The sequence below is a fragment of the Eleginops maclovinus genome, chromosome 12 (genome assembly GCF_036324505.1).
Source record: "Eleginops maclovinus isolate JMC-PN-2008 ecotype Puerto Natales chromosome 12, JC_Emac_rtc_rv5, whole genome shotgun sequence".
Lineage (NCBI taxonomy): Eukaryota > Metazoa > Chordata > Actinopteri > Perciformes > Eleginopidae > Eleginops > Eleginops maclovinus.
The window spans coordinates 11,454,562-11,481,318 of record NC_086360.1 but is presented as its reverse complement, the minus strand read 5'-3'; the positions used below and the strand labels follow the sequence as shown (position 1 = coordinate 11,481,318).

Below are 26,757 nucleotides of genomic sequence, written 5' to 3'. Positions count from 1 at the left end.
ATGATTCGAGATCTGAGCAAGATGTACCCCCCGGCACGGCATCCGGTAAGTAAGGGAGCAGCATCAACCAAGCTATTATGTCAAAACAGCGCAGATTAACAGCCGTGCGCCTGATGCGTAATCAGTTTAGATCAAGTTTCCGTGCCACTGCGCGCTCGCCCGGACAATTGCGTTCATTGTCAAACTGCTGCAGCTGTGTGTGTCTGTGAGTGTGCGTGGGTTTACGTGTAAAGAGACTGAGTGAAACCAAAAGGCCATCCGTATCACAGAGGGGCCTTTTGTGATCTACAGTCTTGTGTGTGTGTGTGTGTGTGTGTGTGTGTGTGTGTGTGTGTGTGTGTGTGTGTGTGTGTGTGTGCGTGTGTGCGCGTGCGTGCATGTGTGTTGTGACACTGAACCTAGGTTGCTCAGTTCTTCCTCTCTCTCCTCCACTTCATGTGCCATTTGGTTTGGGTTGAGGTTCCCCACCAGCCGGGACAGCCGTTAAAGTTCACCGTCACCGAGTCCTGTGACCGGATCAAGGAGGAGTTCCACTTCCTGCAAGCCCAGTATCACAGGTGAGAGTTTGGATGGAGCATGTCATGGAAACATTTACTCATCCTCCTCCAAATACTCAGGAAAAATACACATAAAGCATTCCAACTTTGCATTGAGCTCAATATGTTGTTATGGGTCCATGTGAACTGCAACAATGTGGTTGAAATATTGTAATGAGCATGGTCACTGCTGTGATGTCAACCTGCTTTGTACCAGTCATGTTATCGCAGTGTGACCAAAAGGTTTTAGGGGAAATGCATGATGCAACTACATGAATTACAAGACAGAAAACTGATTTGTATTTTGAATCATTTGAGGGAAGAATACAACAATTCTAGATTGAGGTAAACAAACATTTGAGGAGCCCATGAAAGGATTGTCTTCCGACCCTCCCTTCAACATAGGGGCACATTTTGTCTCCGCTCCATCTATTACTACAGACTAACCACAGGTACAGCCCATCAACCTCAGTATGCACGTCTTGCTCTGCAAAGGCAAGTGGTGTGAAATACTTTTTTAACCAACATGATGAAGTGTGAAATACATTGCTTGCGGGCAGAACCATAAGCTTGATACCAATGCATAATAATCGCCCACTTCTGGCCTCCTTGTAATTATTGCCCAATCACCTGGTGAGATGAACCAGTGCTGACCAATCCTTGAGCTGAATGAGCCATATCAAGAATAGTGCTGGCTGCATGGGTTATACTGCGATCAAACTGCAAATGAATGAAATCCAACATTTTGATCATTTTGTCAGGATTTATTTAGAAAAAATAAGGAAACATTCTTTCAGCTTAATCCCCTGTCACATGTAATATACCTGGAGATATCTAGAAAAGCTTTATAAAAAAGTATATTGTGTAAAAACCTGTGTCGCTAGATTGTAAATTCGTCGATCTTCTGGGTTGATAAAACCAACTGTCAGAAATGCATCTTCATCAAGCTCAATTGAAGGTTTACAGTATGATAGAACACTGTAGATATAAAGCCTTGTAATGTTGTTATGCCACTGTTATCATATTCTATAATTTTATATCTTGTCACATGCAAAAATGTCTTAATTTGTGTGTCTTTGGCTCGTCAGCATCCTAACTTTACCTGCAACCTTGCATACCTGACCATTGTCTCATAGATTACACGTTTAAAAGCTTGCTGTTGTAATTTGTTGAGGCTTTCCAGTAAAAGACCACGTTTGAAAGAGTTAGGCTTTTGTGAAACCACACTTGTAAAACGAATCCTCGTTATATGGCTGCTTTTTGTTGATGGTGCAGTTTGGGCATCCGCTCACACTGTAAACAATATATGATGAGGTTTGTGTGGTCGTTTATTGATCCATTAATTACTGTACTGCACCTGCTGAGTAAGTGTCTGTGTCTGCAGGGAAAACTAGTGGCATCCAAGCAACTTATTTTTTCTAACTTTGTTGCACTCATATTTTTAAATACAATTTTAAAGGTTGTAGTCACTTACAGGCTCGGTTTTATGCATATTATCTGTCTGGATTTTATTTTTAGTTTCATGTGAGAAAACATGTAAGGTACTGTATCTTGTAGACTATCCTAATTTGAATTCATGAATAATTGTAGGTGTTTTTATTTAATTGTTAAAAACTTTTAAACACTAACACAATGTGTTGTTCTGCCTACAGTCTGAAAATGGAGTGTGAAAAACTGGCCAGTGAGAAAACTGAGATGCAGAGACACTATGTCATGGTGAGTCCCATTGACCATGTGTGTATGTTTCTGTGTGACACGTTTGTTTGACCCGGCATTGATCTTTGTTTTTCTCTTTGTTTTTTTTAGTACTATGAAATGTCGTATGGACTCAACATCGAGATGCACAAACAGGTAAGAAGCCCAAATTGCAAAGGCAGTTTTCAATATTTAATTATCTCATGTTTCAAATTGTCCAGCCATCTTTTTGAGGCCTCATGTTTAATCCAGACAGAAATGAAAATCGTTTTATCTGATTATAATGCATTCTTCATTCTTCTGGTGATCGTAATATTCAAGTGGTAGCCCCAGTTTGGGTCTGTGCTGTATCACATTAGAAATATGTGAAAATATCTACCTTCCAAAAGGTTGTTTAACACTTACCTTCATTAAGAAGTAAAGACCCAAATATTTGGATAGCAAAAAGGACTCCCTATTAAATACAAATGATCGTGCAACAAACCACTCTGATTGTAATCCAGACAAAGAAAGCCGTAAATAACACATTTACTTCTTTAATGTACACAGACTAATTAAAAACTATATTATAAGTATTGATATATTTTAGGATTGTTTCCAATATTGTATACTTTTTTATAAAATAGTGCATTCATATTTTGCTCGTGTTTTAGAAAATATGATATGACATCTATCTAAATCAAGAAGCACAGTCAGAATATGAGACTTGGTTTAAATAGGGGCATCATACTGACGCCATATATATATATATTTTTATCAGAGATGGTTAGATGAGTCTTTGAAGATTCTGGAAATACCTGCAGCGCAGCGGTCAGTTTTATCAAACAACCTTCTGGGCTTTTCAAAGATCCCCGGGTAATTATTTTGAGGAAGTCTGGATGCTTAGCTTGAATGTAATGGTTAAAATAAGAAGCCCAAACTGGTGCCAGTGTGCTTTGTGAGGTTGAATAGCAATTCAACGTGTGGATAATGATGTCGTCAGTTTCATTGAATGAGAGAATGGGCTGAAAAATGTCTTGAGTGAGCGAGGATTTGGCCTTTAACGAGCCTTTACATTACTGCTGCCTTTTTTAAACGTGGAGGTCATTAGCATACATGTCTGTGTTAACCACACATGAGCTGCCAGGCTAAATGGGCCACAGCTAACCAGCTACACGTTCATTTCCAGAGTAATGGTGTGTGTGTGTTTGTGAGTATGAGAGGAACAGATAAATGCTTGCCCTTTGTTTTGCTGTGTGTATGATATTCTGTTGATGTGTGTGGCTGTGTGTGTTTTGGGTCGTGTGTGCGGCGAGGTATCTGTTTAACAGCCTGTATGTATACTGTACATGTTTGCTTAGTATGTGTGTTTGTGTGTATTTGTCTGTATGCACAATGTAGTTGATTATTTAGTTCTGTGTTTAGTATTTGTGTGGTTTGTGTGTGTGTGCATGTCCTAATATATTGTAGACCTTTACTTGTATGTGTGTTGGTCTTTGTGTTTGTTTCGGTTGATGTGTGTGTGTTTGTGTGTGTGTGTGTGTGTGTGTGTGTGTGTGTGTGTGTGTGTGTGTGTGTGTGTGTGTGTGTGTGTTTCTGTGCGTGGATCTTACACACACATACAGCTTTTTACTGGCACACTAATCAGACTTGTCTGATGAAACAGGGGGTGTCTACTATAAATCCTGCTGTCTGCTGCTGTAAGGGTGTGTGTGTGTGGTTGGCCTGCATACACCTGTGTGTTTATTTGGGGGAAGGGAGAATAAATAAAAGGAGATCAAATGTGGCCTGTGGCTTTGTTTGGTGCCCAATGATTTCTGTCAGGAACCAGCTTTGGAAGGTGAATCCCTGATTCTGCCAGCAGTCGGTGTGTGTGTGTGTGAAAAGGATTTTGATTTTGATGTGCAGACCGTCAATTGTGTATCCACCGACTTGGATATGATGGTACGACGTGTGTGGCTCGTTGAGTGGATTCCAAAGGAGGGGACGGGGTGGGGATTGTGGTGGTGGAAATATTGATGGGGAAGGGGGGGGGGAGCCTCAGTCCCATTAAGGCAGTCGACCTCCGCTACCAGGCGAATTGCTAATATTGCTTGTTTAGCATTTTCTGAGGGTAATAGGCCCATTGATTTTTGGCTCTGCTCTGTTTTATTTACACAGAGGGGCTTTGGTGCACTCGTTAAAGAGAAATTGACTCATAGGAGGAGAGGACGAACAGGGAGGCAGAGAGGGGGGAGAAGAGGGATATAGCGGGAGGATTGTACAAGGGGTGTAGAGCATGGGACTGAGCTGCCAGAGGACAGCTAATCAATTGCAAATTAGCGAGGCTGAAAGAGAAATAAAGCAAGCGAAGGATTGGGAGGAAAAGGGAAGGAGGAGGGAGGAGAAAGTGGTGAAGGAAGGAAGTAATAAGACGTTTTGATACTGAAGACCGACAGTGTTTTCAACAAGGTCTGACAACTCATTTTACAGCAGCAGATAGGGAGACATTTGTTTCATTTTGAGGATTTTGGTCACGTAATGTGTTACTTCGAGAAAATGCAGTTAGAAACAAGATTAAAAGCCCACTGGAAACTTTGAATTACAAAAATATGAATTTAAAGGACTTATTTGCTGATACAAAAGTGTTGAAAAAAACAGATTAAGATTTTACTTTAAATGTAACTTCTGTTTCTTAATGAGGGGGACATTGTGACGGACTTGAGGAAATGGGGCCATGCATTTTTGTGGTTGGGCCTAGCAGCACCTCTAAAGCTCACTGAATACTTTCCTTTTTTAATTTTGCCCCAAAGAAAACAAAGACAGGTTGCAGTTCTGTGGATTTTACGAACAACCTTTGGATGGTGTAGTGCTTTTCTGACTGGTTATATTTTCCAGCTGTGAAAGATATACTGTTTAACATTTACACATACAATCGTAACTACTGGACACATATTATATTTTTTGATTTGTGTACTTAGATTATCCTAAATGTTTCCAAAAGTTTATTCTAAATCTAGATGAATCTGTTATTATAATAAGTTGCTAGAAACCAGCTGCTAGAAGCTGTCATAAAATTAGTTTTTTTTGAGACCTTGCTCGTTTTTAGCTATTCATTCGGACGAAGGATTTTAGTCATATGACATCTGTATCTTAAGTGATCAGTCAAACAGGTGGAGCTAACTTTAACGGTTAGCTCCAGCTTCTCCACCCTGTGTCTGCCGGGAAAACAATGATTTTTCAACCTATAGACATGCAACTTTGACATTTAGCAACACATGGATATAAATTCACTTTTTCTACAAGAAATTAGAAGCCAGAAAGAAACCACTGGCATAGTTATTTGTTTGTGTTTTTATTTATGTTGGTCAATTAAGACACCACTACTGACCTTGGTAGGGGAAAGAGAGGGTTTATTTAAAACTGTAATAAGGTTAATTAAATACTGCATACTCTTCATAAAGCACTCATTTTGAAGCTTAAGTTGTCTGTAAAGCTGTCTGTATAGCATCCTTTGTTTTTTCCTCTCTGTCCTGACCTACCTAAGAAGTGGTGTCTTTCACACACACTCACACATGGTCACAAAGGAGTTCAGCATTTATATAGTGAGGTCCATTAGGTGTATTAGCTGGTGGTGAAAAGTGGTGCTGATGAGGTGCATACAAAGCTCCGCAGGGGAGATGGACATTTGATCTTCTATCTGACCCAATCTGACTCCGAGGCTGCTGGCTGATCTAATTTCTTAGTTGTTTTGAATTAAAGTGAGAGTATTTGAGCTGTTCCTTTCTTTTGGGCAACATGTTCCCAGCAATAACAACTTATCACCTCTTATCACAAAGAAAGTGCCGTAGTCCAAGAAGCTAAAAGATAGCAAGTAGGTGCTCTCAGGTAAATAATGAAAGCATATTCAGTGGCAAGCTCTGTAGTAGCCCTATTTTTCTCTTTTCAAAAGGAAGATCACACCATTTATTGCATGTTGTTGATCTGATCACAAGGGGCAAACCATAAAATAAGAACATTGATGTTGTAGAGTTGCTCACTGGTATTTCTCTTTTTTCAACCAAAGAGGCTTTTTCTCCAGCGACTCACACAGAGGGTCGAAGAGAAATTCCGCGCACATGATCTGGTCTTTGAGGTTACCAGGCTTTTTTGACCACAGAGTCCTTTAATCTAGCAATAAGCTCCATGGATCGAACTGAGTTTGAGTCCTAACCTAAAAGGGCTCTCTGGCACGTCATTTGTTGTTATTTATTCACTGTGGAGACGGTGACAGGTACAGGTCGAAGCATAGGTATGCTTGCTGAAGGAAAAAAATCTCTAGGTTTAAACAAACCTGGGCTCCTTTTTTTCCCCGGCTTGTCTCTGTAGTGTGAACAGACATGTTGGCCGAACAGGCTGACATCTCCTGCACTCAGTCCGACATCCACGATTGTCTGCCATTGATGTAAAATGTCACCTGAAATTGGTTGTGTTGCCTCGTAGAAAAGCTTCTCCATTTCCTTTTCTGCTCCAGTGCTTTTGTGTCTTTGTCTGTACCAAAATCTCAGGGTCAACCCTTCCAAACAAATCGATCGGAGGTTCAGTGTGTAGTTGCAGTTGTTAATGGAGATCCGTATCTTTACATTACACCTTTAGATTCTTTATATTTACACATTGTGTGTATTTGACGTTCTTTCAAAAGTAGAAATGTTTTAGTTTGAAGTAATTAAACGACAACAATTAATAATAACTGCTGATTTTTGTAATTATAAAGTAACATTTTTAACATTTCTTTTGAATGATTTTTCCATAACAAAAGTAAAGAAGCATAGAAGAAATATAAAATATCCTCATTTTATATGCTGAAGCTTGTTATTGTTTCTTATTGTTACATTAATTATCATGTTAACATTGAATTTTGCGTTGATCGTTTCAGCTCAAATTTAAACCACTACAAAATCAATGCAATTATTGTAATATATGATGAGCTGTTAGAATTACTTTATAAATAATAATTAGATACTAATGTTTTTAAACAGAGGGCAGGAAGTTTGCATTACTTCATGTCAAAGTTAAGTAATGTTTGGTGTGGTACAGCTTGAATACACAATGTCGAAAGTCAATTCTATGTCAAGGCAGTAACAAAATGAAATAAAACCCCATCCACGTCTTCAACCTAACATCCAGCTTTATCATAGGGAAATAAATTCCCCCCAAAATCTTGTGCTATTTCCACATTGTGTTTTAAATGTGGCCTTGCAGCGATAGGTCAAAGCAGATACGGCAACATCTCTCCCAACCGATCCTCACCTCTTTAGCTGTCTACCATCCTCTCACTGTGTCTTTGAACAGTCCTTATGCTAGACCAGAGGAAGCAGTGTTTTTTTCATTCACTTGTTAGGGTGGTAGGCCTTATTTGCCCTCAACATATCGTACTACATACCCCTGAGCAAGGCACTTAAACCCCAACCAACTAATAAACAGTGAAGTTTCCCAGAGACTAATATGTACCAGGCAGCTCCCCGGTGTGTCTGAATGTGAAGCAGAACCAAGCTGAAAAAGGGCATGTGTGCACAGCAAGTCTACCCAGGATAAACTTTAGATATAAAATGAAAATGTCAGTGTTTTAGGTTGTCTGTGGCAGAGTGAGTCGCTGCAGTTCTGTGTTAATCACAGGTAAGTTGGACTCCCTGGAGTTACCCATCTGCCTGACACTAAATGGCTCACTAAGTTTACTGATAGCGGGTGCTCATACATCCTGTGATCATGTGTCACACAAAATATATATTTGAGATCTAGATTTATTGTTGTCTGACAATCACGCTGAGAAAATGGGAGTCCTGAGATGTTTAAGAGTATTTTCTATTTTCTATTATATTTGAATGTAAGTGATTCATCAACATTGAATGAATCACCAAAGTGGAACCTCTTCAGTAAATTACCAGTCAAATCTGTGGAAATGACTGCAAATGTCTGCAGAGTGGAAAAGGATCAGCATTAGGTTGTGTTTCTGCCTTTATGTTTGTTTTTTACCGTCTGTCTGCTGTCTGGTTATGGTGAACTTCAGTGCACTTCTTCTAGGTACTCATTTATTCTGAAGCATACTCTTAAATGGAAAACCTTTTGTGGAACTGCTGCTGCTGCTTCTTTTGCAGAGCACACATCTTATACCTGAATAAAAATATGTAAAAGTCAACTTTCAGCTGATCTGATCTTTAACACTGGATGTGCTTTAGTATTTAACCTAATATGTAAGAATAAACTGTATTTGTATTTCACAATTAATATTGTAAAGCGCAGGTGGAGTGATTCAATAATGATGTTTGTTAAGCATTAACTGTAAAGACAGGTCCTCTTGACTTGCATTTTCAAATGATCTATCTGAAAGCTATAGATCTCCAGTGTACTGTTTTTGCTTTTTTGCCTCTTTCTGACCGTCTCAGCTCTTGGATTTATTAGCACGCACTTCAATACTGTTGCCAACCTGTTAGCCTGTTCCTGTCCTTGGTCTTTAGGAAATGTACCTTCATCTGAGCATGCCTTATGAGTATTTTCTGCATTTGAGTCTTCTTCTATTTCTTGCTGGTGTTCACCGAATGTGACACAGGGTCTCATAACTTGTGCTTTTTGTGGTTTGAGTTGCAACCTTCATCTATAATTCCATTCCCATCATTGTAGCAACAACATATGAAAACGATTAGCGACACGGGACAATGGATGGAATGATCCTTCTTTTCTAACCATCTTTTCCTGCCACTGTGACAATTAAACTCTGAAATTAGCAGACAAATCAAGCTCGTAAGATACAGTAGTCGACTATTTGGGGCTCACTCCTAGAAAAAAATGCTAAAGGCTCTGGAAGTCATATTATTTGAAAAAAATCAGTAAGACAGGAGTGACTGAGAGTTCTCCGAGCATTGTGCCTGCAGGTTACGTGACCTCTTGAGGAAATATTGTTAAATATAGTTTAAGTCTTACAAATAAAGAAAGTGTTTTTTCTCCTTGTGTGCCATTTAGTGTGTGGTTGAGTGCAAGTCTGTGTTTCCTTTTCTGTTTGTGTTTGGATTAGAGTTGCACTACTAGCACTCCCTTTGGGACGATGGATCAGGCAATTTCCTGTTAAAAAAATACCTACCTGATGTGGAGTGAGAGAGAGTGCTGTATAATCTTTAAAAGCCAACCCTTGGGTTTAGTAAAACATCTGATGAATACAGAGAAGGCTGTGGAGGTGTGTACCTGTCTGTGTGCACATGGTGGTGTTTATGTGTAGCATCCTCGTGCAGTGAGGTGTGTGCATCTGTCTGAAGGGTTTGTATCCGTGTGTGTCTGCAGGTTTGCTTTCATGGCCTCCGGGGGCTTCTGTTACTACTGATACCAGAGCAAAGTTCACCTCTGTCAAGGTTATACACATGAAAGAAGCCCTCCACAGGATACTTCTGCATTTGCGTTGGACTTGGAGAAATAATCTTAGTTCATTATGGCTTTTTCAGTAGTAAGCTCTAAATTTAGCTGATTAAAACAAATCAACAACACATTTGTCATAAAGAGTAACTCCCTACTTTTTTGGTAACTCTAAATCCTTTCCTGTGTTCAGACTTCTTGGCTGAAAATCTGCTTTAGTTTTAGCATTGAATAGTGAGTTTCGGAGAGCACTTTTTGTGACGTTTGTTTTTTTCTGTTTTGGTGACATTGGCGCTAAGTGCTCATTACCGTGCTGCCTGTGCACTGCATTTTCCAGAGATCATCTTTGAAACACACAGTGTGGGTGGTACTTTGATGTCTTTTACCTTGCATTTTTCTGTCTATGAAGTTTGAGTTTCTGGTGAGTTTGCTCTTTTCGTGGCCTTTGCTGCGCAGACTTCCAATCACAATTTTTGTGTTTATTAAATGCTTAATTTAAAGTGGCCCTGTGGAGTTTTGTGTAAAGAAACCAAAGTTATGTTTACATTCAGTGCTACTCATTACAACCAATTGTGTGTATCCTCGAGGTAAAACAAATGTATGGAGTGTATTTCTTTCCTCGTTTAGTCTCTGTCGGCCTGAGTTCCCTTGAGCCAAAAGATTTTCCTTGGGGAAAAACCTGCCAGACATGGTATTTCTAAGAGCCCACGTAAAAGCTTTCAACAACTAATAACTCATCAAATTGATATTGTTTGAGCTAGCTATCATGTAAAGAAACTAAGCTATTGTTATAATTTGTAGGTCATGTGAAGAGGACGACTTGTCTGAATTTTAATGATTGTGTTGTGTGTGCCCACTTCTCTGTCTTACAGGCGGAGATCGTCAAGCGGCTGAACGCAATCTGCGCCCAAGTCATCCCCTTCCTCTCTCAAGAGGTAAGACTGAAAAAATGCCCGTCACTATGAGTTAAGACAGAGGTGGGCGAGAGAGAGATGGTGGAAGGCAGACAGATAGGACCCGTAGAAGGAATAGAAGTTTGTGGTGGTTTGTGAGGCAAGACGCAGCTTTTCACACACACACACACACACACACACACACACACACACACACACACACACACACACACACACACACACACACACACACACACACACACACACACACACACACACACACACACACACACACACACACACACACACAGATTATCCTGGGCTAATCCTCCCTGCTCGGGATAGGCTGATATACTCTGAATTTATTAAATGTCTCCCACTAACATATGCAGGAGCCAGCGGATTAGAGTGTGTGTGAGAACAATCTGTTGTGTTTGAGTTTATGTGGTTTAGCCTGTGTGTCCACCTGCATGCACGTAAAGTACACTGTGTGCTTGTACAGTGGGAGTGAGAGGTGTTTTTAATACAGTATGTTTATTATAGAATATTTCGGTGTGTAAATGTTAAATCCTGCCTCGAAAGGATTGGTGTGTGTGTGTCTGTGTTTTGAGGTGTGGGAACAGCAGGAAGGAGTGAGTGTGGACTCCAAAACTCTCCTCCAGATTAGCCATGGATTAGGAGGGTTTAGGGTGGATTAGGAATAATGGCATTAGACTGCGGTGCTGCTACACAGCCCTGAGGCCCGCAGAGAGGGGAGGCGGGGAGAGAAACAGATTTTTGCTGCTTTTGTTTTGATGCCCAGCCCTGTTTACCGGGGTCGTGTATGTATATTATGACAATCATATTAAGATTTTGCATTCATTTTTGTGTATTTTGTTTTCCTTTTCACAGTTTAGATTTGTTTTTGACAGCAGCATTGTTGTCACTAATACAGTACAATGAAGTTTAGTAATTTACCTACTGTGTTGAGAAGTTATTGCGCTCAAATGTTTGTTAATTATTTGTATTATCCCTTATATTTATGATTGTCCATATACGTAATTGAGTCTTACCCAAGAGTTTTTAAGGCTATCAAACAACTAACGTTAGCGCTGAATCCAGGGTCATAGTCTTGTAATGATTATTTCTTTGATCACATATTTCTTGATTTAAATCTTGATCTTGCTAAAAGTACATTGTATCTTCTTTCGTTATTAAAGGTCTATGTTTTTCGAAAAAAAAATATACAACAGAATTGCATATACTGCAATTTATGTTTATGTATAGCTGATGTGCCGTTTACATGTTAATTGTACATTGTATTTGCAAACTATAGTCTTGCTCTATTTTATCAAACACTGTTTCTTCTTGCACTATTTTTTTTATGTCTTATACATATTATGTTGCATTTTCGAAGATGTTTATTGCATATCTACACTGTAGAAAATAAAGCCTTTAAATCTTGAATCTTTGAAAAAAATACAAAATTTGTTTTAAAGTACAGTAAGATACTATCGCTTACTTGTGAACAGATGAAGGAAGCATTGTTTAGGTGTGCAGGTAGTCTTATCTTAACTCATAGTATCGTGCATCCAGATGTCTGATTTTAACAGATCTTATTTTCATCATAGTTGCTGCTTCTATATTTCACTCACTCTGCCGTCTGTGTCTCTCTCCCAGCATCAGCAGCAGGTGGTGCAGGCAGTGGAGCGGGCCAAGCAGGTTACCATGGCTGAACTCAACGCAATCATAGGAGTGGGTGTAAACACTCACACACACACACACACACACACACACACACACACACACACACACACACACACACACACACACACACACACACACACACACACACACACACACACACACACACACACACACACACACACACACACACACACAGTTCTGGAAAACATTAAGAGACCACTGCAGCATTATCAGTTTCTCTTGTTTTATTATTTATAGTTATGTCTTTCAATTCAATTTTTTTATTTCTTTTATTGTATTCTAAAAAACTACTGACAACATTTCTCTGTTTTGGAATTCGACAGAAACTGGAAGGGCTGCAATACATGTAGAGAATTGAGATTTAAGAAACATTTGGAGTGGTCTCTTAATTTTTTCCGGAGCTGTACATACATACAGAGTTAAAGAAGATGCTGTAAGACATATCAAACACACTTTTTAGAAAGTGTATATGTTTGAGACATTGTACATTAAATAAAACTCGACATCTAAACCCATTTTCCATCTTCAACGATTGCCAACAGCTGATTTCCTACACCTGCCAACCCTCTCTTTCTGTCACCCGTCCATGCACGCATTACAGCAACACATGGAGCTGCTCATATACCAACAACCGAAAATGTCAACATGATTTTACTTACACTTGACCAATTTCACACGGTGCTACTGCAAGCATCACTTTTGCGTTGGCATAAAGTAGGAGGGGGACTAGAGACTAAATGCCCTGGCTCCATGCTCCAAACAGCAGTTTTCTCCTTTCCTGGATCTAATTTTTCTCTCAGTTTTCCTCTCTCTCTCATTGTAGCTTATTTCATCGCAGACAATGCACAGTGCTTCAATTTAAAATGCAGCATAACACTAATCTTGATTTCTGTGTGTGGTTCAGCAGCAGCAGCTCCAGGCTCAGCATCTCTCACATGGCCACGCCATCCCGGTCCCGCTCACACCTCACCCGGCAGGCCTCCAGCCCCCCCTGCCCCCTGGGGCCGGTACTGCCAGCCTGCTGGCTCTGTCCTCTGCACTGAGCCACCAGCTGCCGCTCAAAGACGAGAGGAAACACCACGACAGCAACAACGATCACCCGAGAGGTAAGGCCTGCTCTGTGTTGATTTGTCTCAATAATTAATACAAATATCATAATCCTGTACTCTGTTTATGTCATTCATTAGCAGATAGTAAATGTGTATGAAAGACATACTAAAGCTTTTATCTTTTCTTCAGTTTATTTAAACTTTAAACTTATTTTACAAGTCTGGCTTATTCAATCAAAGTTTAGCATAATACCGCCACTTGTACTAGGTGATGCCTACTTGTTATTACTCTGAATGAACAGCAGTTAAATCAATTAAAAACTGATTTGTCATTATGCTGTTTTAATTGGCCTAATAAGGAGCAATATACACAGCATCATGTTGCCTCTTTTCTTTTGCACACGCCGAACGCCTCTGCTAATTCTTCTGCGATCTGACTTTGAGCTCAAGCATTTAATTACAGTTAATAGAGACTGTTTGTGTGTGTGTGTGTGTGTGTGTGTGTGTGTGTGTGTGTGTGTGTGTGTGTGTGTGTGTGTGTGTGTGTGTGTGTGTGTGTGTGTGTGTGTGTGTGTGTGTGTGATAGAAACAGTGTGTGCAAGCTGTTAATTACTCTGTTGCAGCATGACTGTGAGGGTTTTTACTGAGCAGCAGAGCATTTAACCTTGCCCTGTAGCTGCAGTAAAGCTTACGGCTGCTAACCCAGGTAATACTCTCCCCCATTAGGAGTACAATCAATAACAATCCAATTTCTCTAGCTGAGTTCTTGTGAATTGGCGTGTGTATTTACAGGATATTAGAGGTTACTTTATTTGTACGTTTATTTCGTTACCAATGAAAGGTAATTTTGACCCCCTGGGCTCCTTAAATTACAAATCCAGCAAATACATTTTGAAATATCTTTATATCTGTTTGCCTTTCTTTTCTCTTAGAGTGTAATGTGTCTCATCTGCTTTTAGTGTGTCTCTTTGAACATGCATTATTGCGGTTGTTGCTCTATCATTTAATGCCTTCATTTGTTCTCTGCCTCCTGCCCTCCGCCTCCTCAGACAGAGACTCTGTTAAGGTAAGTTCTTTCTATCATTCTCTTTCACATACAGATGTGTTCGCTATATATATTTCTTCCTACTCAACCTGCTATTAATTAAATAATACCAACACTTCATTATCAAGTGACAAAACCTACAATACATTTATTTTTCAACCATCAAGAGAAGCGCACATCTCTAATGTGAAGTGAGACTGATAAATGATACCTCCCGTCCTCATTCCAGTCAACTATAAAGAGAAAAAAACGTCCAAACATGCTATTATTTATAAGGCATGCTAATAATTATTTGGCACATTTATTTTATTTGTTGTTTCTATTTAATTTGACAGTAACAGAACTGTGTTGTTAGTATAACAAAAACTATTTTAAATAAATTGATATATACACATTCATTTAAAAAAATGTGGAAATGCAGACAAAGCAGAATAAAAAAATTTGGATGAAAAAGAAAAAAAGCACACGTCTGACTAGTGAAGGAAAGAGGGAGTTCAACCGAGCAACATTACATCCAGCACTTGTAGTAATTAGTCCCTTAAGCTGAGCTTTTTTCCCAAGGCAAACATTTGGTTTGTTGAATACTCAATGAGCAGATTAGCATTTCTTTATTCAGGCAGCCGAAGCTCACACATACACACACACACACACACACACACACACACACACACACACACACACACACACACACACACACACACACACACACACACACACACACACACACACACACACACACACACACACATTTTGAGCAGGTTGTGGGTGTTCTCTGGTGTTTTTGGAGTAGGTGGAGACAGCAGGAATGTTTAATATGTTACCTCCAGCCCCCCCATGTAGTGTATCATCTTGCACACACACACACACACACACACACAGCTGTAAGCACCATAATGGGAGCGATTAGCAATTTGTTTGTGTGTGTGAGTGTGTGTGCTTTTGTGTGAGGTTGTCAAAAAATTGAGGTAAAGATAGGGAGACCTGAATGATGAATGCCTTTCATTAGCGCCCTGTGAGAACACACACAGCCAACAGTCACTTCATGAAACCAATAAGCCCGTTGTCAGTGGTCTACAGTTGCCTTGGCAACAGTCCACTGAGTACAGTGTGTGTGAATTGCATGAACATCTGTGCCTTAATGTCCTCTGCCTTTGCACCTCGGTGTGATAAAGGTGCTAGGTGCAGATGTACATTTGTGTCTGAATACTTATTCTTGCCAATACAGACTATTATGCAGTTGTGGTGCGTTCAAGGACTGCACCTCCTTAAGCCTGTCAGACACACTTATCCAATAAAGTTAATTATTGGTTCAGTTGTCAATGCCATTGAATGTTCCCTTTTCACTCTAATCAGCGACAACAGGATGCTTGGAGTAGTTGCAATTAAAACTGTTTTTTGAAATCGCCCTGACCTTTAATACAATCACTCAAGGTAAAACTGCTCTTTAACAAAGTGGACATCCTTGATTATGTACTGTTTGTTTAGAAAAAAAGATGGAGGATGAATTCCTTATGAGGCTGCGTTCATGGTTACACTGACCTTTAGACTGAATCACTTGTTAAAAGTAAACCTTCTGTGGTAGTGACCATCACACTTTTTTAAAAACACTTTTTTGTCTTCATTTTTTTCTTCATTGGTTAGCTGCAATGTGTCTCTTTTGCAATTGTTAGGATGCTATGTTTTTATCAATTCATTTTACAATGTTCAGTCTGGCCTTACATGCTGTGTTGGCTGCGCAATAACAAACAAGTTGAGTGGAACAGAGCGATCAGAGGTGATACTGACTTCAAACAAGAGTTAAAAAAAGTTTTGGGGTTTGAGCTCAGGCATCGTTTCTTGTGGGATATTGAGCGAAGGAAGCTGGGAAACAATGAGAACAAAGTACACAGTTTTTTAAAAGCAGAAATGTACCTTCTCACTGCTGGTGGCAAGAAGCAAAATGTGTGATGTTTTTTAAGGGATGGAAAAAGAAAAGAGGAAAGGTTGAAAGTGAAATGAAGTAAAGATTTAAAATACAGTAATGGAATGATTGATTCTGTTTAACCAAAACATATTGTGTAGATGGCTGTATTTGTGTGATCTTGTTTTTGGCAAACACACCACAAGGTCAATTCAGAAGCAGTTCAATATTTTTCATCAAAGCTAAGGTTTGAAATGTATAAGCAACCTTTGTTACAGAAGTGGAGAATGCATATATTGATATCAAATACCGTGTTACATATGATGGCCTTTTTCTTTCTGCATTGTGATACATAATTATGAGAAATTAAAAGCTCTAGGTTATCTTTTCACTGAGATTATTTCTCTTTAAGCTGTGTTTAACATGAAATGCAGCGCTAACATCCACCTTGAGGATTGCCAGTCTTGACTTCATGCTACTTAACGCCTTTAAGGGACACTCTGTCATCCTGGGCTTCCTATCACAAGAGAGACACTAAAGTTTTTTCCAAAGCTGTAATTGAGCAGCACAGTGAAGGTTACAAGTATCATTATCAGGACTTGCAGAATCAATTTGAAATGGGAGGCAAATATAATTATGATGTGATGGTAAATTAATAGTTTCACCCAGTCACAGCGCACAGTGCTTCACACGCGCAACGCTTGTACTGCCGGCGGAGCCTTCATTTGTCTCTGCAGCAAAATTAATTTGCCTTGATGTTTTTCAAAGAGCTAATTTACAGACTAATTAATCTAATGAGTCTAGAAAACGTGTGATGGAGAAAGAGTGGGGAGGGGGCTCAGCCTGCTCTGTCTCACTCAAGGAGAGACACCTGAACACACACTGACATCTCAGCATTGTTTGCACATACGGAGTACTAAAATGTAAACGGGTACAAGTGTTGCCCTACACACACACACACACACACACACACACACACACACACACACACCAAAGCTCACTCCTCCCCCACTGAATCTTGTCATCAACACTTGCAGCACGGCAAAGGGCAGTGGAAAGGTTACAGGCGTGAGTTAGTGGAAAGGTCGAGTTAAAGGTCCTGCTTTTTTTCTTTCTCTCTGTGAAGAAGAGCCTCCGTAAGAGAGAGAGAGAGAGAGAGAGAGAGACACAGAGAGAGCGAGATCAGCAGGGACAGGCCGAGCAAGAGGGGAAATGTTTAGCTGACCTTATTTTGATCTTTGCTTCTTAGAAAGGATTAATCCGTCATTAATGGTATTTAAAAGATGCCATATTTGATTACGAAAAAGAGACATCAATGGACCAGCTTCAACCCACAATCTTCTTCAACCATAATGTGTTGTCATCTGTTCAGCTGTGTCTCTCTGTAGGATTCCTTATTGGATATTTTCCAGGTGTAAGCTGAAAAAGTAGACCCAAATTACTAGTGGTAATTGCCAAATACCCCTGCGTATAATTTATTTTACTTGACAATACTAAGTGCAATCACATTTTTTGTATAAAAGTATTTGTTATCCCGAATAACAATCAAATGTTCTCTCTCTTTACCTTGAATTGTTCGAAGTGCAGATGTTTTATTTGCCTAATTTTTGGGGGATATTTACTTTCACCCAAAACAAAGGACTTCAATGGAATAACATGTATGGGTTTTTCCACTTGCCTTTTTCAAATAGTCTTTACACTGAATGTTTGACAAGACAAGCTTTAAAGCTGCCTCTAAGAAATAAGGATAAAGATGGTTACAATATATTTAAATAAACACACAGCATGACTAAGACATTAGGAAATTTCGTGTTTCTTCCAGAGTTCATCTGTGTCCCCCTCGGCCAGCTTTCGGAACCGAGAGAAGCACAGGAGTTCAAGCGATTACTCCTCCGACAGCAAGAAACAGAAGACTGATGATAAGGAGCTGGCCTCTACACGCTATGTAAGTCAACATTATTTATTTGACCTTTATTGGCTTCGGTACCTTTTTTCATTTGTGAATAAAATGCACAAATTCTTTATTTGTTTGTTAAGTGATCGTTCACATTCGACCAAAATTGAACTTGAAAAAACACACATTTTGAAATTATAAATTGACGAGCACAAGAAATTCACATGCAAATTCAATGTAAAAGTTCTTATGTAGTTTTTATAAATCTTGTGTGTGCTTACTTGGCATCTTTCACAGGAAAGTGATGGAGAGAAGAGCGATGACAACTTGGTAGTGGATGTCTCCAATGAGGTACAACACAGTTTAGCATCCTGGCGTCTATTGTAAGAAAATAATTTATATATATATATTTTCTCATCTTTGCCTGTGATCACCCCAAAGGATCCGGCGTCTCCCAGAGGAAGTCCTGCCCACTCGCCTCGGGAGAACGGATTGGAAAAGAGTCGCCTGTTGAAGAAGGATGCTCCGCTGAGCCCATCCTCCATCGCCTCCTCCAGCAGCACACCTTCATCCAAATCCAAAGAGATTAATCTGGTGAGTCGTTGGGGTTATTATAGCCCTCTGATCTGTTTCTTAATTATTTCTCAGGGTAGTATTCTATTTTTAGGCATACAGAACAAATGAAATCATTGTGAGTAAGATATATAAGAGAATCAAAGCCTGATTTTAATGATGACAAACTCCTGTTAGAGTTTGCAAAAATGCAAATAGGATGATAAGAAAATTGTGATTAAATGGCATAATGTGATTGAAAAAACCCTGGATTATATCAGGTTCAGAAAGTGTTTATAGAAAATCAATTTTACGAGTCATTAATTCAGTCGCAGCTTGAGCTCATGTATAATTTGAATGTTTCTCCTCTGCTAATACATCGAGAAAAGCTACGTTTGTCTTCCTGCTCTAAAGTCTTTCCACAATCAGATTTTTATTTCACTTGAAGTGAAAATTTAGATCATTTTGGGAAATTTCCTGATTCTTTTTATGTTGTAGAATGAGAAGTCCACAACGCCTGTGTCCAAGTCCAGCTCACCCACATCCCGCTCCGACGCCCCCACACCCAGCAGCACCTCCACCCCTGGCCTGAGGTCTGCACCGAGTAAACCTGCAGGAATTGAGACGCTGGGTGAGTGTTGCAAACAGAAGTTCAAACCTCTATGAATGCATTCACGAGACAGTTGATCTGAATCAAGACTGTGAAATCAAATCAAATAGGCCCTGTAATATCAGATGCAAATGTCCCAACTTGTGTCAAACAGTGTGTTGTCTTGTAGCTCCTGGTCTCCGCACGCCATTGGCAGTGCCCTGCTCGTACCCGAGTCCGTTTGGAATGGTTCCCCACCCGGGTATGAACGGAGAGCTGAGTGGAGCCGCTGCAGCATACACCGGGCTGCATAACATTTCTCCACAGATGAGTGCGGTCGCTGCTGCTGCAGTGGCAGCTTACGGACGCACACAAGTGGTACACAAACATACACAAATACATTGACATATGTTTGCATAGAACAAATTATCTCCAAGTTTGGCCAGCCAAGAACTGGCAAACAAAAACCTCAACTTAAAAAGGCTAAAATAGAATAAAGGTATTTGTTGTGATGTTTTAGCATTCTAACCACGTGCCTTCTTTTAGTGCTCATTCAATCTGTTCACACTCTTTGTGTAATCAGAAAAATTAGATTCTCAAAAACTAGACCCAAAATGGCAAAAATGTGCCAGGAAAATAATTTTTGGTGAAATAGCAGAAATGTTGATATGGTTGGATGCTCAAAAACAAAAACACATTTGCGGCTGAAAGTTTTATTTTAATGTTCGAATTACATAAACCAAACTGAATTTCACTGATTACATTTCTGTTGTTTATAGTGTAGTTTTCAGTAGCTGTTTCCCATTACAGTTTTGCCATTTAAACTTTTTCACTGATTTATAGTAGTTTATGGTGCTGTTAGTACAGAAAGCAGTTTTCAGGTAATACAGTATGCAAGCTACAAAAACTTGTTTGTGTCTCTTCTTAAAATATTTGTCTAAACATGCAGCATGAAAACCCTAGTGTGTTTATGGTTTGGTTGTTTTCTAAACTCTCTTCCCCCTCATCTTTTAGGTGGGATTTGATCCTCACCACCACATGCGTGTCCCTGGCCTTCCTCCCAACCTGTCAGGCCTTCCTGGTGGAAAACCGTATGTTTCCTCCTTGTTTAATAAATCCCCATTTCCTTTTTTTCTTTCTCAAATGTGCATGTTCGTTTGCCCACACTTCACCTCTAAAGTCTAATTGTCTTTCCTCTAGAGCATACTCCTTTCATGTGAGTGCTGATGGACAGATGCAGCCTGTGCCTTTCCCCCCTGACGCGCTGATCGGCCCAGGCATCCCTCGGCATGCACGACAGATCAATACTCTCAGCCACGGGGAGGTGGTGTGTGCTGTCACCATCAGTAACCCAACGCGTCATGTCTACACGGGAGGCAAGGGCTGCGTCAAGGTGTGGGACATCAGTCACCCTGGAAACAAGACCCCTGTATCCCAGCTAGACTGCCTTGTGAGTGTGATGAACCCTTCATACATGCATTGTCACTTAATATATGGGTGAAATGCAGAACATGTTTCTATTGTTTTGACTGCCACTGTGGACAGTATGTAGTTTAGGGATTGATCCTTTTTTACAAAACTTCTGTGTGTGTTAATCAGAACAGAGATAACTACATCCGTTCCTGCCGGCTACTCCCCGATGGGCGGACCCTCATAGTCGGGGGAGAGGCGAGCACTTTGTCGATCTGGGATTTGGCTACACCAACTCCACGGATCAAGGCTGAACTAACTTCTTCAGCACCTGCATGCTATGCTCTGGCTATCAGCCCAGACTCAAAGGTCTGCTTCTCCTGCTGCTCTGATGGGAACATAGCCGTGTGGGATCTACACAACCAGACCCTGGTTAGGTAAGGAGCTGTGGAGGGCATTGTGGGAGGGCCCAGTTATTGGATCTGGGTCTCTTGTTCAGTCCAGAAGTCTAAAACTGATTGCTCTACCATAGTTTGCAAGACAGTCATTTTTAAGATATCTCATTATCTTTGAAAAGGTACTGATCGCTCTCACTGCTGATTAGAAATTAACATAAAAACAAACAAACAATGACATTAGATATAATTTGTTTTATTTGGATAATGCAACCAAACTTAGTACAAGTCAGACAATATTTGAAAGGGAAACCACTCTACCATAGTGAGCTACCAAGGTGCCCCATCAAAGAATTTCTGACATGTGCTCTCCCATTGGGTGCTGCCTGGGCAAATGTTAACCAAACCTAAGCAACAAATCCTACAACCTGAGGAACTAATACTACAGCTTTGCTATCTCAAGAGCTCCAGGAACAGATACAATAATTGTTCATATGTCATTTGATACAATGAACTCTTCAATATAGGTGGGTCTGGCTTTGTGTTGTTCTTCAGGCAGTTCCAGGGCCACACTGATGGAGCCAGCTGTATTGACATCTCTAATGATGGGACAAAGCTGTGGACTGGAGGCCTGGATAACACTGTGCGCTCCTGGGACCTGAGAGAGGGACGGCAGCTGCAGCAGCACGACTTCACCTCCCAGGTAAACAAACACCTGTACGTGTTTTTGTAGCCGCAGAGTGGAAGATGCATACAGATTTGTTTTTCCTTTTATTGGTGGTTAAATTAAAATACACAGATTGTTGAAAATCGTGCATCTCTGGACAAGTCATTGCCATTTTCAGAGTCTGTGATGATTACACTCTCTGACTTTGCTTTATTGCAGTGATTAACAACCTCAGTTCAGAACATTTAACCCGCTATAAAGGCCAGACTGAGCTCAGGTTTTCTGTTCTTGAATACCTTTCACACTAATAACACTGGTGGTAAGACTTTAGGGTTTTTTCAGGTGAAAGGAAGAGCAGCAATAATAGGCCATTACTGCAATTTCCCTGAATAAACCCATTTCACAGTCTCCGAGAGAGCTTAGAGAGGGCAGGCTAGACATGGAGAGACATGACCAATAAAGTGCTAATGCCATCCAATAATATCTGTACTAACCACTCCACCCCCTTAAAACAGCTTCAGCGAGTTAAACACCAATGCGTTGGCAAAGAAACAAAATACAATTGTGTTTACAAGGTTTATCGAGTCCTCAGGTGTCTTAATCATCATGAAAAATATTGCTGTGATTTGTGGCAACAAACGAGAATACATTTAGCCAGCTTTATTTAATATGATTAATATGATTCATTTGCTTTAACAGGTCAGCATGAAATGATTATGACGGTGTTGAACAGTGGATTTGCCAGCATCCATAGATATGTTTAAATTAGTGACCCCTCCTCGCTGACAAACACTATCTTCATGAGTCTAAAAAGCACAGTAGACTAATATAAGGGATGAGTAGGTGTGTGTAAATTACAATTAGTGACTTGTTTTATTGCAGATATTTTCACTGGGATACTGTCCAACGGGCGAGTGGCTCGCAGTGGGGATGGAGAACAACAATGTTGAGGTCCTACATGTCACCAAACCTGACAAGTACCAGCTCCACCTGCATGAGAGCTGTGTGCTTTCACTCAGATTTGCTCACTGTGGTAAGATAAGAACCCTTTCTTTTCTTTAAACATGTTCCTATTTCTATCAATGTTTTAGATAAGGTCTTATCAAATACAAACATTTTGTATTTACTATTGACTGTCTATGAAATATTTATTATGTTGAGAGATACGTTTATAAGAGCTGGTTCATACTGCAGCATTATAGGATAGGGAGTAGGACGCATGATTACAAGCTTTATTATGTAAATGAACTGCTTTCCAGAGGAACCATTGCAGAGCTTCAAATCTTGTTGGGCCTTAAACATAGAAATCATAACATACAAGTGAATATTAAGACTTGTAGAAAAGCTGAAATGTGTTAATAAGTGTTAGCATTGAGAACCACTATGAAGTATCTGCAGGAACAAAGCATTATGCCGGTATTGTATTTGTCCCCTTTAATTCTGTATCAATTCGCCCTCTAGTGGTTGAAATGAGAAGCTGGTGCTCTCTCGTTTCTTTCATTTTAGCAAAGTCTTATATTCTTCAAAACAGCTTGCAAATGTTTTTCTCAGTAAACATTTTCTCTCAGACCTAAGTATCTCAGCATGTGACTTAGTTACTTTAGCTTTATTGCTTCTTGAATTTCAAAATAATACACAGAATTTTCTTGATTCTGACCTAATGCAGATTATCATCCTTTGCAGGGAAGTGGTTTGTGAGCACAGGGAAAGACAATCTGCTCAATGCATGGAGGACTCCCTATGGAGCCAGCATTTTCCAGGTAAGTGTAGAAAGAACAAGAACATGAATATGCAGGCAGCTGTTTTTAATACTACTATACTCAATTGGTGTACATTATAATGTACAAAAATGCTGGGTATGATTGCCAAACATTTACATTCAAAGTTTTTAAAGAATAAAGAAAGGAAATGTCTTTGAGCGTGACAGTCAATAACCATTCAGCGCTAACACACAAGTGGAGGTGCTGAATACTTCATATTCAGGATTCTTAAAAACTAAAAGTCACTACATATCAAGGACACAAACATTTGAAGAAGAAACCTTTATCAGGTTCTTTAAAAGATGTGGGAGCTGCGACTGCACTTTACATTTATTATGGACTGGACTGAAAATAAATATTCTGCCTAATATCTATTTGCCACCCACTTAGCCTTCATCCTTCTTGGCTTTTCAGCCTTAAGTGCACTTTTCACACATCTTTTATTCCCTTACAGTCAAAAGAGTCATCCTCAGTGCTGAGCTGTGACATCTCCATCGATGATAAGTACATTGTGACGGGCTCAGGAGATAAGAAAGCGACTGTCTACGAGGTCAACTACTAGGCCATCCCATCCGCCGTGTCTCCAACAACTATGTACAATTTTTACTGTATATTAAATGGATTTGAATGGAACTAGCCAAACAGACTTTTCTGGACGGTGACCTTTTTGACATTTTAGCTGGCCCTGGATCAAAACAAACAGCAGAACCAAGCACAGAGATGTCCTTTTTTTGTCTTAAGGAGTAGCGTTTTTGTTGATGAAGTTGAAGATGAATGAATGTCCATGTGCACTGAATCTGGAGATGATGCTGTTGTTGGTTCAATAGCATTCACTTTGTTTTAAACCAACACATTTGCACGTACAAGCAGCTAAAACATGAGCACAGTTGTTCACATGCTTTCCTTTGTACTTCCGGACCTAAAGGCTTAGAAAAAGGGCAACAATTGAGAGGATAACTATAAGATTAACAGTTATATTAAAGGAGGTGTTTCTCTTCAAAACTGAGTGCCATTGTAGTTGTCATCTATTCAGCGGCTGCTGCCAACCTAATTCCAAATCCTGATACACTGCCCCCACTGCCTGTGCTCTTTTCTGTACATGCACTAAACACATTCAACACATATTTAGACTCTATTCACCACATGTGGATAGTTGCATACAATGTGATTTGATTGAACTGTTACTGTATATTAATGTGATCTCGAAATGCCATATCCTCCATTTTTTATCTGTTTGTTCTGTCCAAATTTGCCTTTTTTTCCAATAACACTATATGATTTTTCTCTTGCCTGAATCAGTAAAATTGGCATTCCACATGTCATAACAAATGCTGGCTGAACTTAATGATTACCAGTTGAGATGCAACCTGGTAATTAGTTAGCTGTATAGGCTCTGGTAGGCTGATTCATTTGAATGTTTTTATCTTAGGTTAAGCCGGTGTGTGAAATGGCTTCTTCCCCTTGTTTCCAGATTTAGACGCTATGATAGGCTGCTGGTTGTAACTTTATATTTAACAGGTGACAGTTCTGTCAATCTTATCATCTTACTCTCTGCAAATAATCACATTTCCCAAGTGTTCAAACTATTCCTTCAAATGCAGCTTGTCTCTACCTTTGATATTTATTTTCTACCTGCTGTGTTCATAATTCATTTTTTATTCTCATACAATTTTGGGTTAGGTGGGAGCTCAGTCTGTGTGTGTGGGTGTGTGTGTGTGTGTGTGTGTGTGTGTGTGTGTGTGTGTGTGTGTGTGTGTGTGTGTGTGTGTGTGTGTGTGTGTGTGTGTGTGTGTGTGTGTGTGTGTGTGTGTGTGTGTTTTGTTGGCATTGAACAAACAAACTAACAAGATTGCCCCCGGTGCCCTCACTACTGTGCGACCTTTGCCCTTGGTTCTGCGGCCTCAGTTCAGACTCTTCTGGAGGCTCACTGGAGTTTGTGTGACGGATTTCAGAGAACTGTGTAATGATGTTTGGAGGTCAACCAGTCCCGCTTTTCCTGCCTGGACTCCTTTCTGTTTGGACCTTTGGACCTTGGTCAGCGATACGGTCGTGATTTCTTTGGGATTTACTTATCTTGGCTTGTAGAAATAACACAGTGCCTTTATACTGCTGCGCTTCTGAAACCATTTTGTCCTGCTGAGTGTTCAACTGCACGGAGATGAAACATGATGGTCTCTGCTGTAGGAGTGTTTTTTAAAAACACAGTTTTTTGAGTGTTACTTTTAAAGAATAATTTTGGAGTAAAAGAAAAATATCAGTCATTAGAAAATGAACCCAAACAGTTTATCCAGTACGATTTGTATTATTGTCTGTTTCCCACTGAATTAATCAGGACCAAACTCCTCTTTGTGTCTCCTGCTTTACCAAACACTTGCACGTGAAATACATTATTCATGGTTACTGCTGTTTCAGACTGATTGTTTAAAGCATGGTGCCATTAACCAGAAGTCTCTGACATCGCTTTATTCTTCACTGTATTTCTTTCCTTTTTTGCTTCCAAACTTGTTTGGTGCTATTGCGTTAATGCAGCATAGCTTCGGCCCCGAGCTTGGATGACACACAAATACAAATACAAAGCCTATCAGTAAACATAAACACAGATTATTAACATCAACCATACTTAATCTTAACCTCAACAACGATTTATGATTTTACATCTTGGTCTATCTGCTCCTATAACCCTTGTGGGATCCTGACTGATCATTAAGATATCACTTGCGTTGTACTGTAAACACAGGAAATGCATTTTATAGCTTTGTCTGTCAGTTGTTCAGTATAAAGCCATATAAAGTATTACATTGACACATTTTAATTGGTTTAATGGTTTATCTTTCTGATAACCTTTTCAAACTGAAAAGTGCCGTGCTCGTCCACTTATATTCCTGACACCTTAACACATGATTACTTTACTGTAAGGTCTTATCAGTTATATATAGACATACCAATGGAAAAGGGTCCGTTTGTGTCAGCCTGGGTCTGTCATGCAGTATTTAATACACATGTTCTTTTTCTCTTTAAAGATAACCATTTTTTACAATATTTAAAAAAAGCTGTGGCTGTGACTTTGACAGATATCTAATTGCATTAAAGAAACTACTGAAAAAACTGCTCTGCTGTGAATGCAAAGCAACATTTTGGTGCAAAGCCACAGTTAAAGTCTAATGTGTGTGATAAACATGGGACCATATGTAAGATATTACACTGCTCTGACTGATATTTTTGTAATTTCTTTATCATACACACCCAGTGACACTGTACATTCTGAAGGACTGGATGTTGATATTGTTTTTTTCAGTGTTTGCCTTATTATGTGCTCTATTTCTAAAT

At 39.7% G+C, this 26,757-nt stretch overlaps 1 protein-coding gene across 5 annotated transcripts; it reads left to right on the top strand.

Annotated features, from left to right (window-relative positions):
* Positions 1-26,757, top strand: LOC134874206 (transducin-like enhancer protein 4). 5 transcript variants are annotated; one of them, XM_063898253.1, is made up of 20 exons: positions 1-45; positions 472-557; positions 2,189-2,252; positions 2,343-2,387; positions 10,442-10,504; positions 12,122-12,196; positions 13,074-13,275; positions 14,268-14,284; positions 17,986-18,108; positions 18,355-18,408; positions 18,499-18,651; positions 19,108-19,240; positions 19,389-19,576; positions 20,213-20,289; positions 20,399-20,648; positions 20,798-21,045; positions 21,559-21,706; positions 22,553-22,703; positions 23,354-23,430; positions 23,885-26,757. In XM_063898253.1, exons 1-20 carry the CDS (start codon positions 1-3, stop codon positions 23,990-23,992), a joined length of 2,307 nt encoding a protein of 768 aa, XP_063754323.1. In that variant the 3' UTR covers positions 23,993-26,757. The 5 variants fall into 5 exon arrangements, with proteins under 5 accessions (XP_063754323.1, XP_063754320.1, XP_063754322.1 ...); XM_063898250.1 differs by having other exon boundaries at positions 460-557; positions 13,077-13,275; XM_063898252.1 differs by having other exon boundaries at positions 460-557.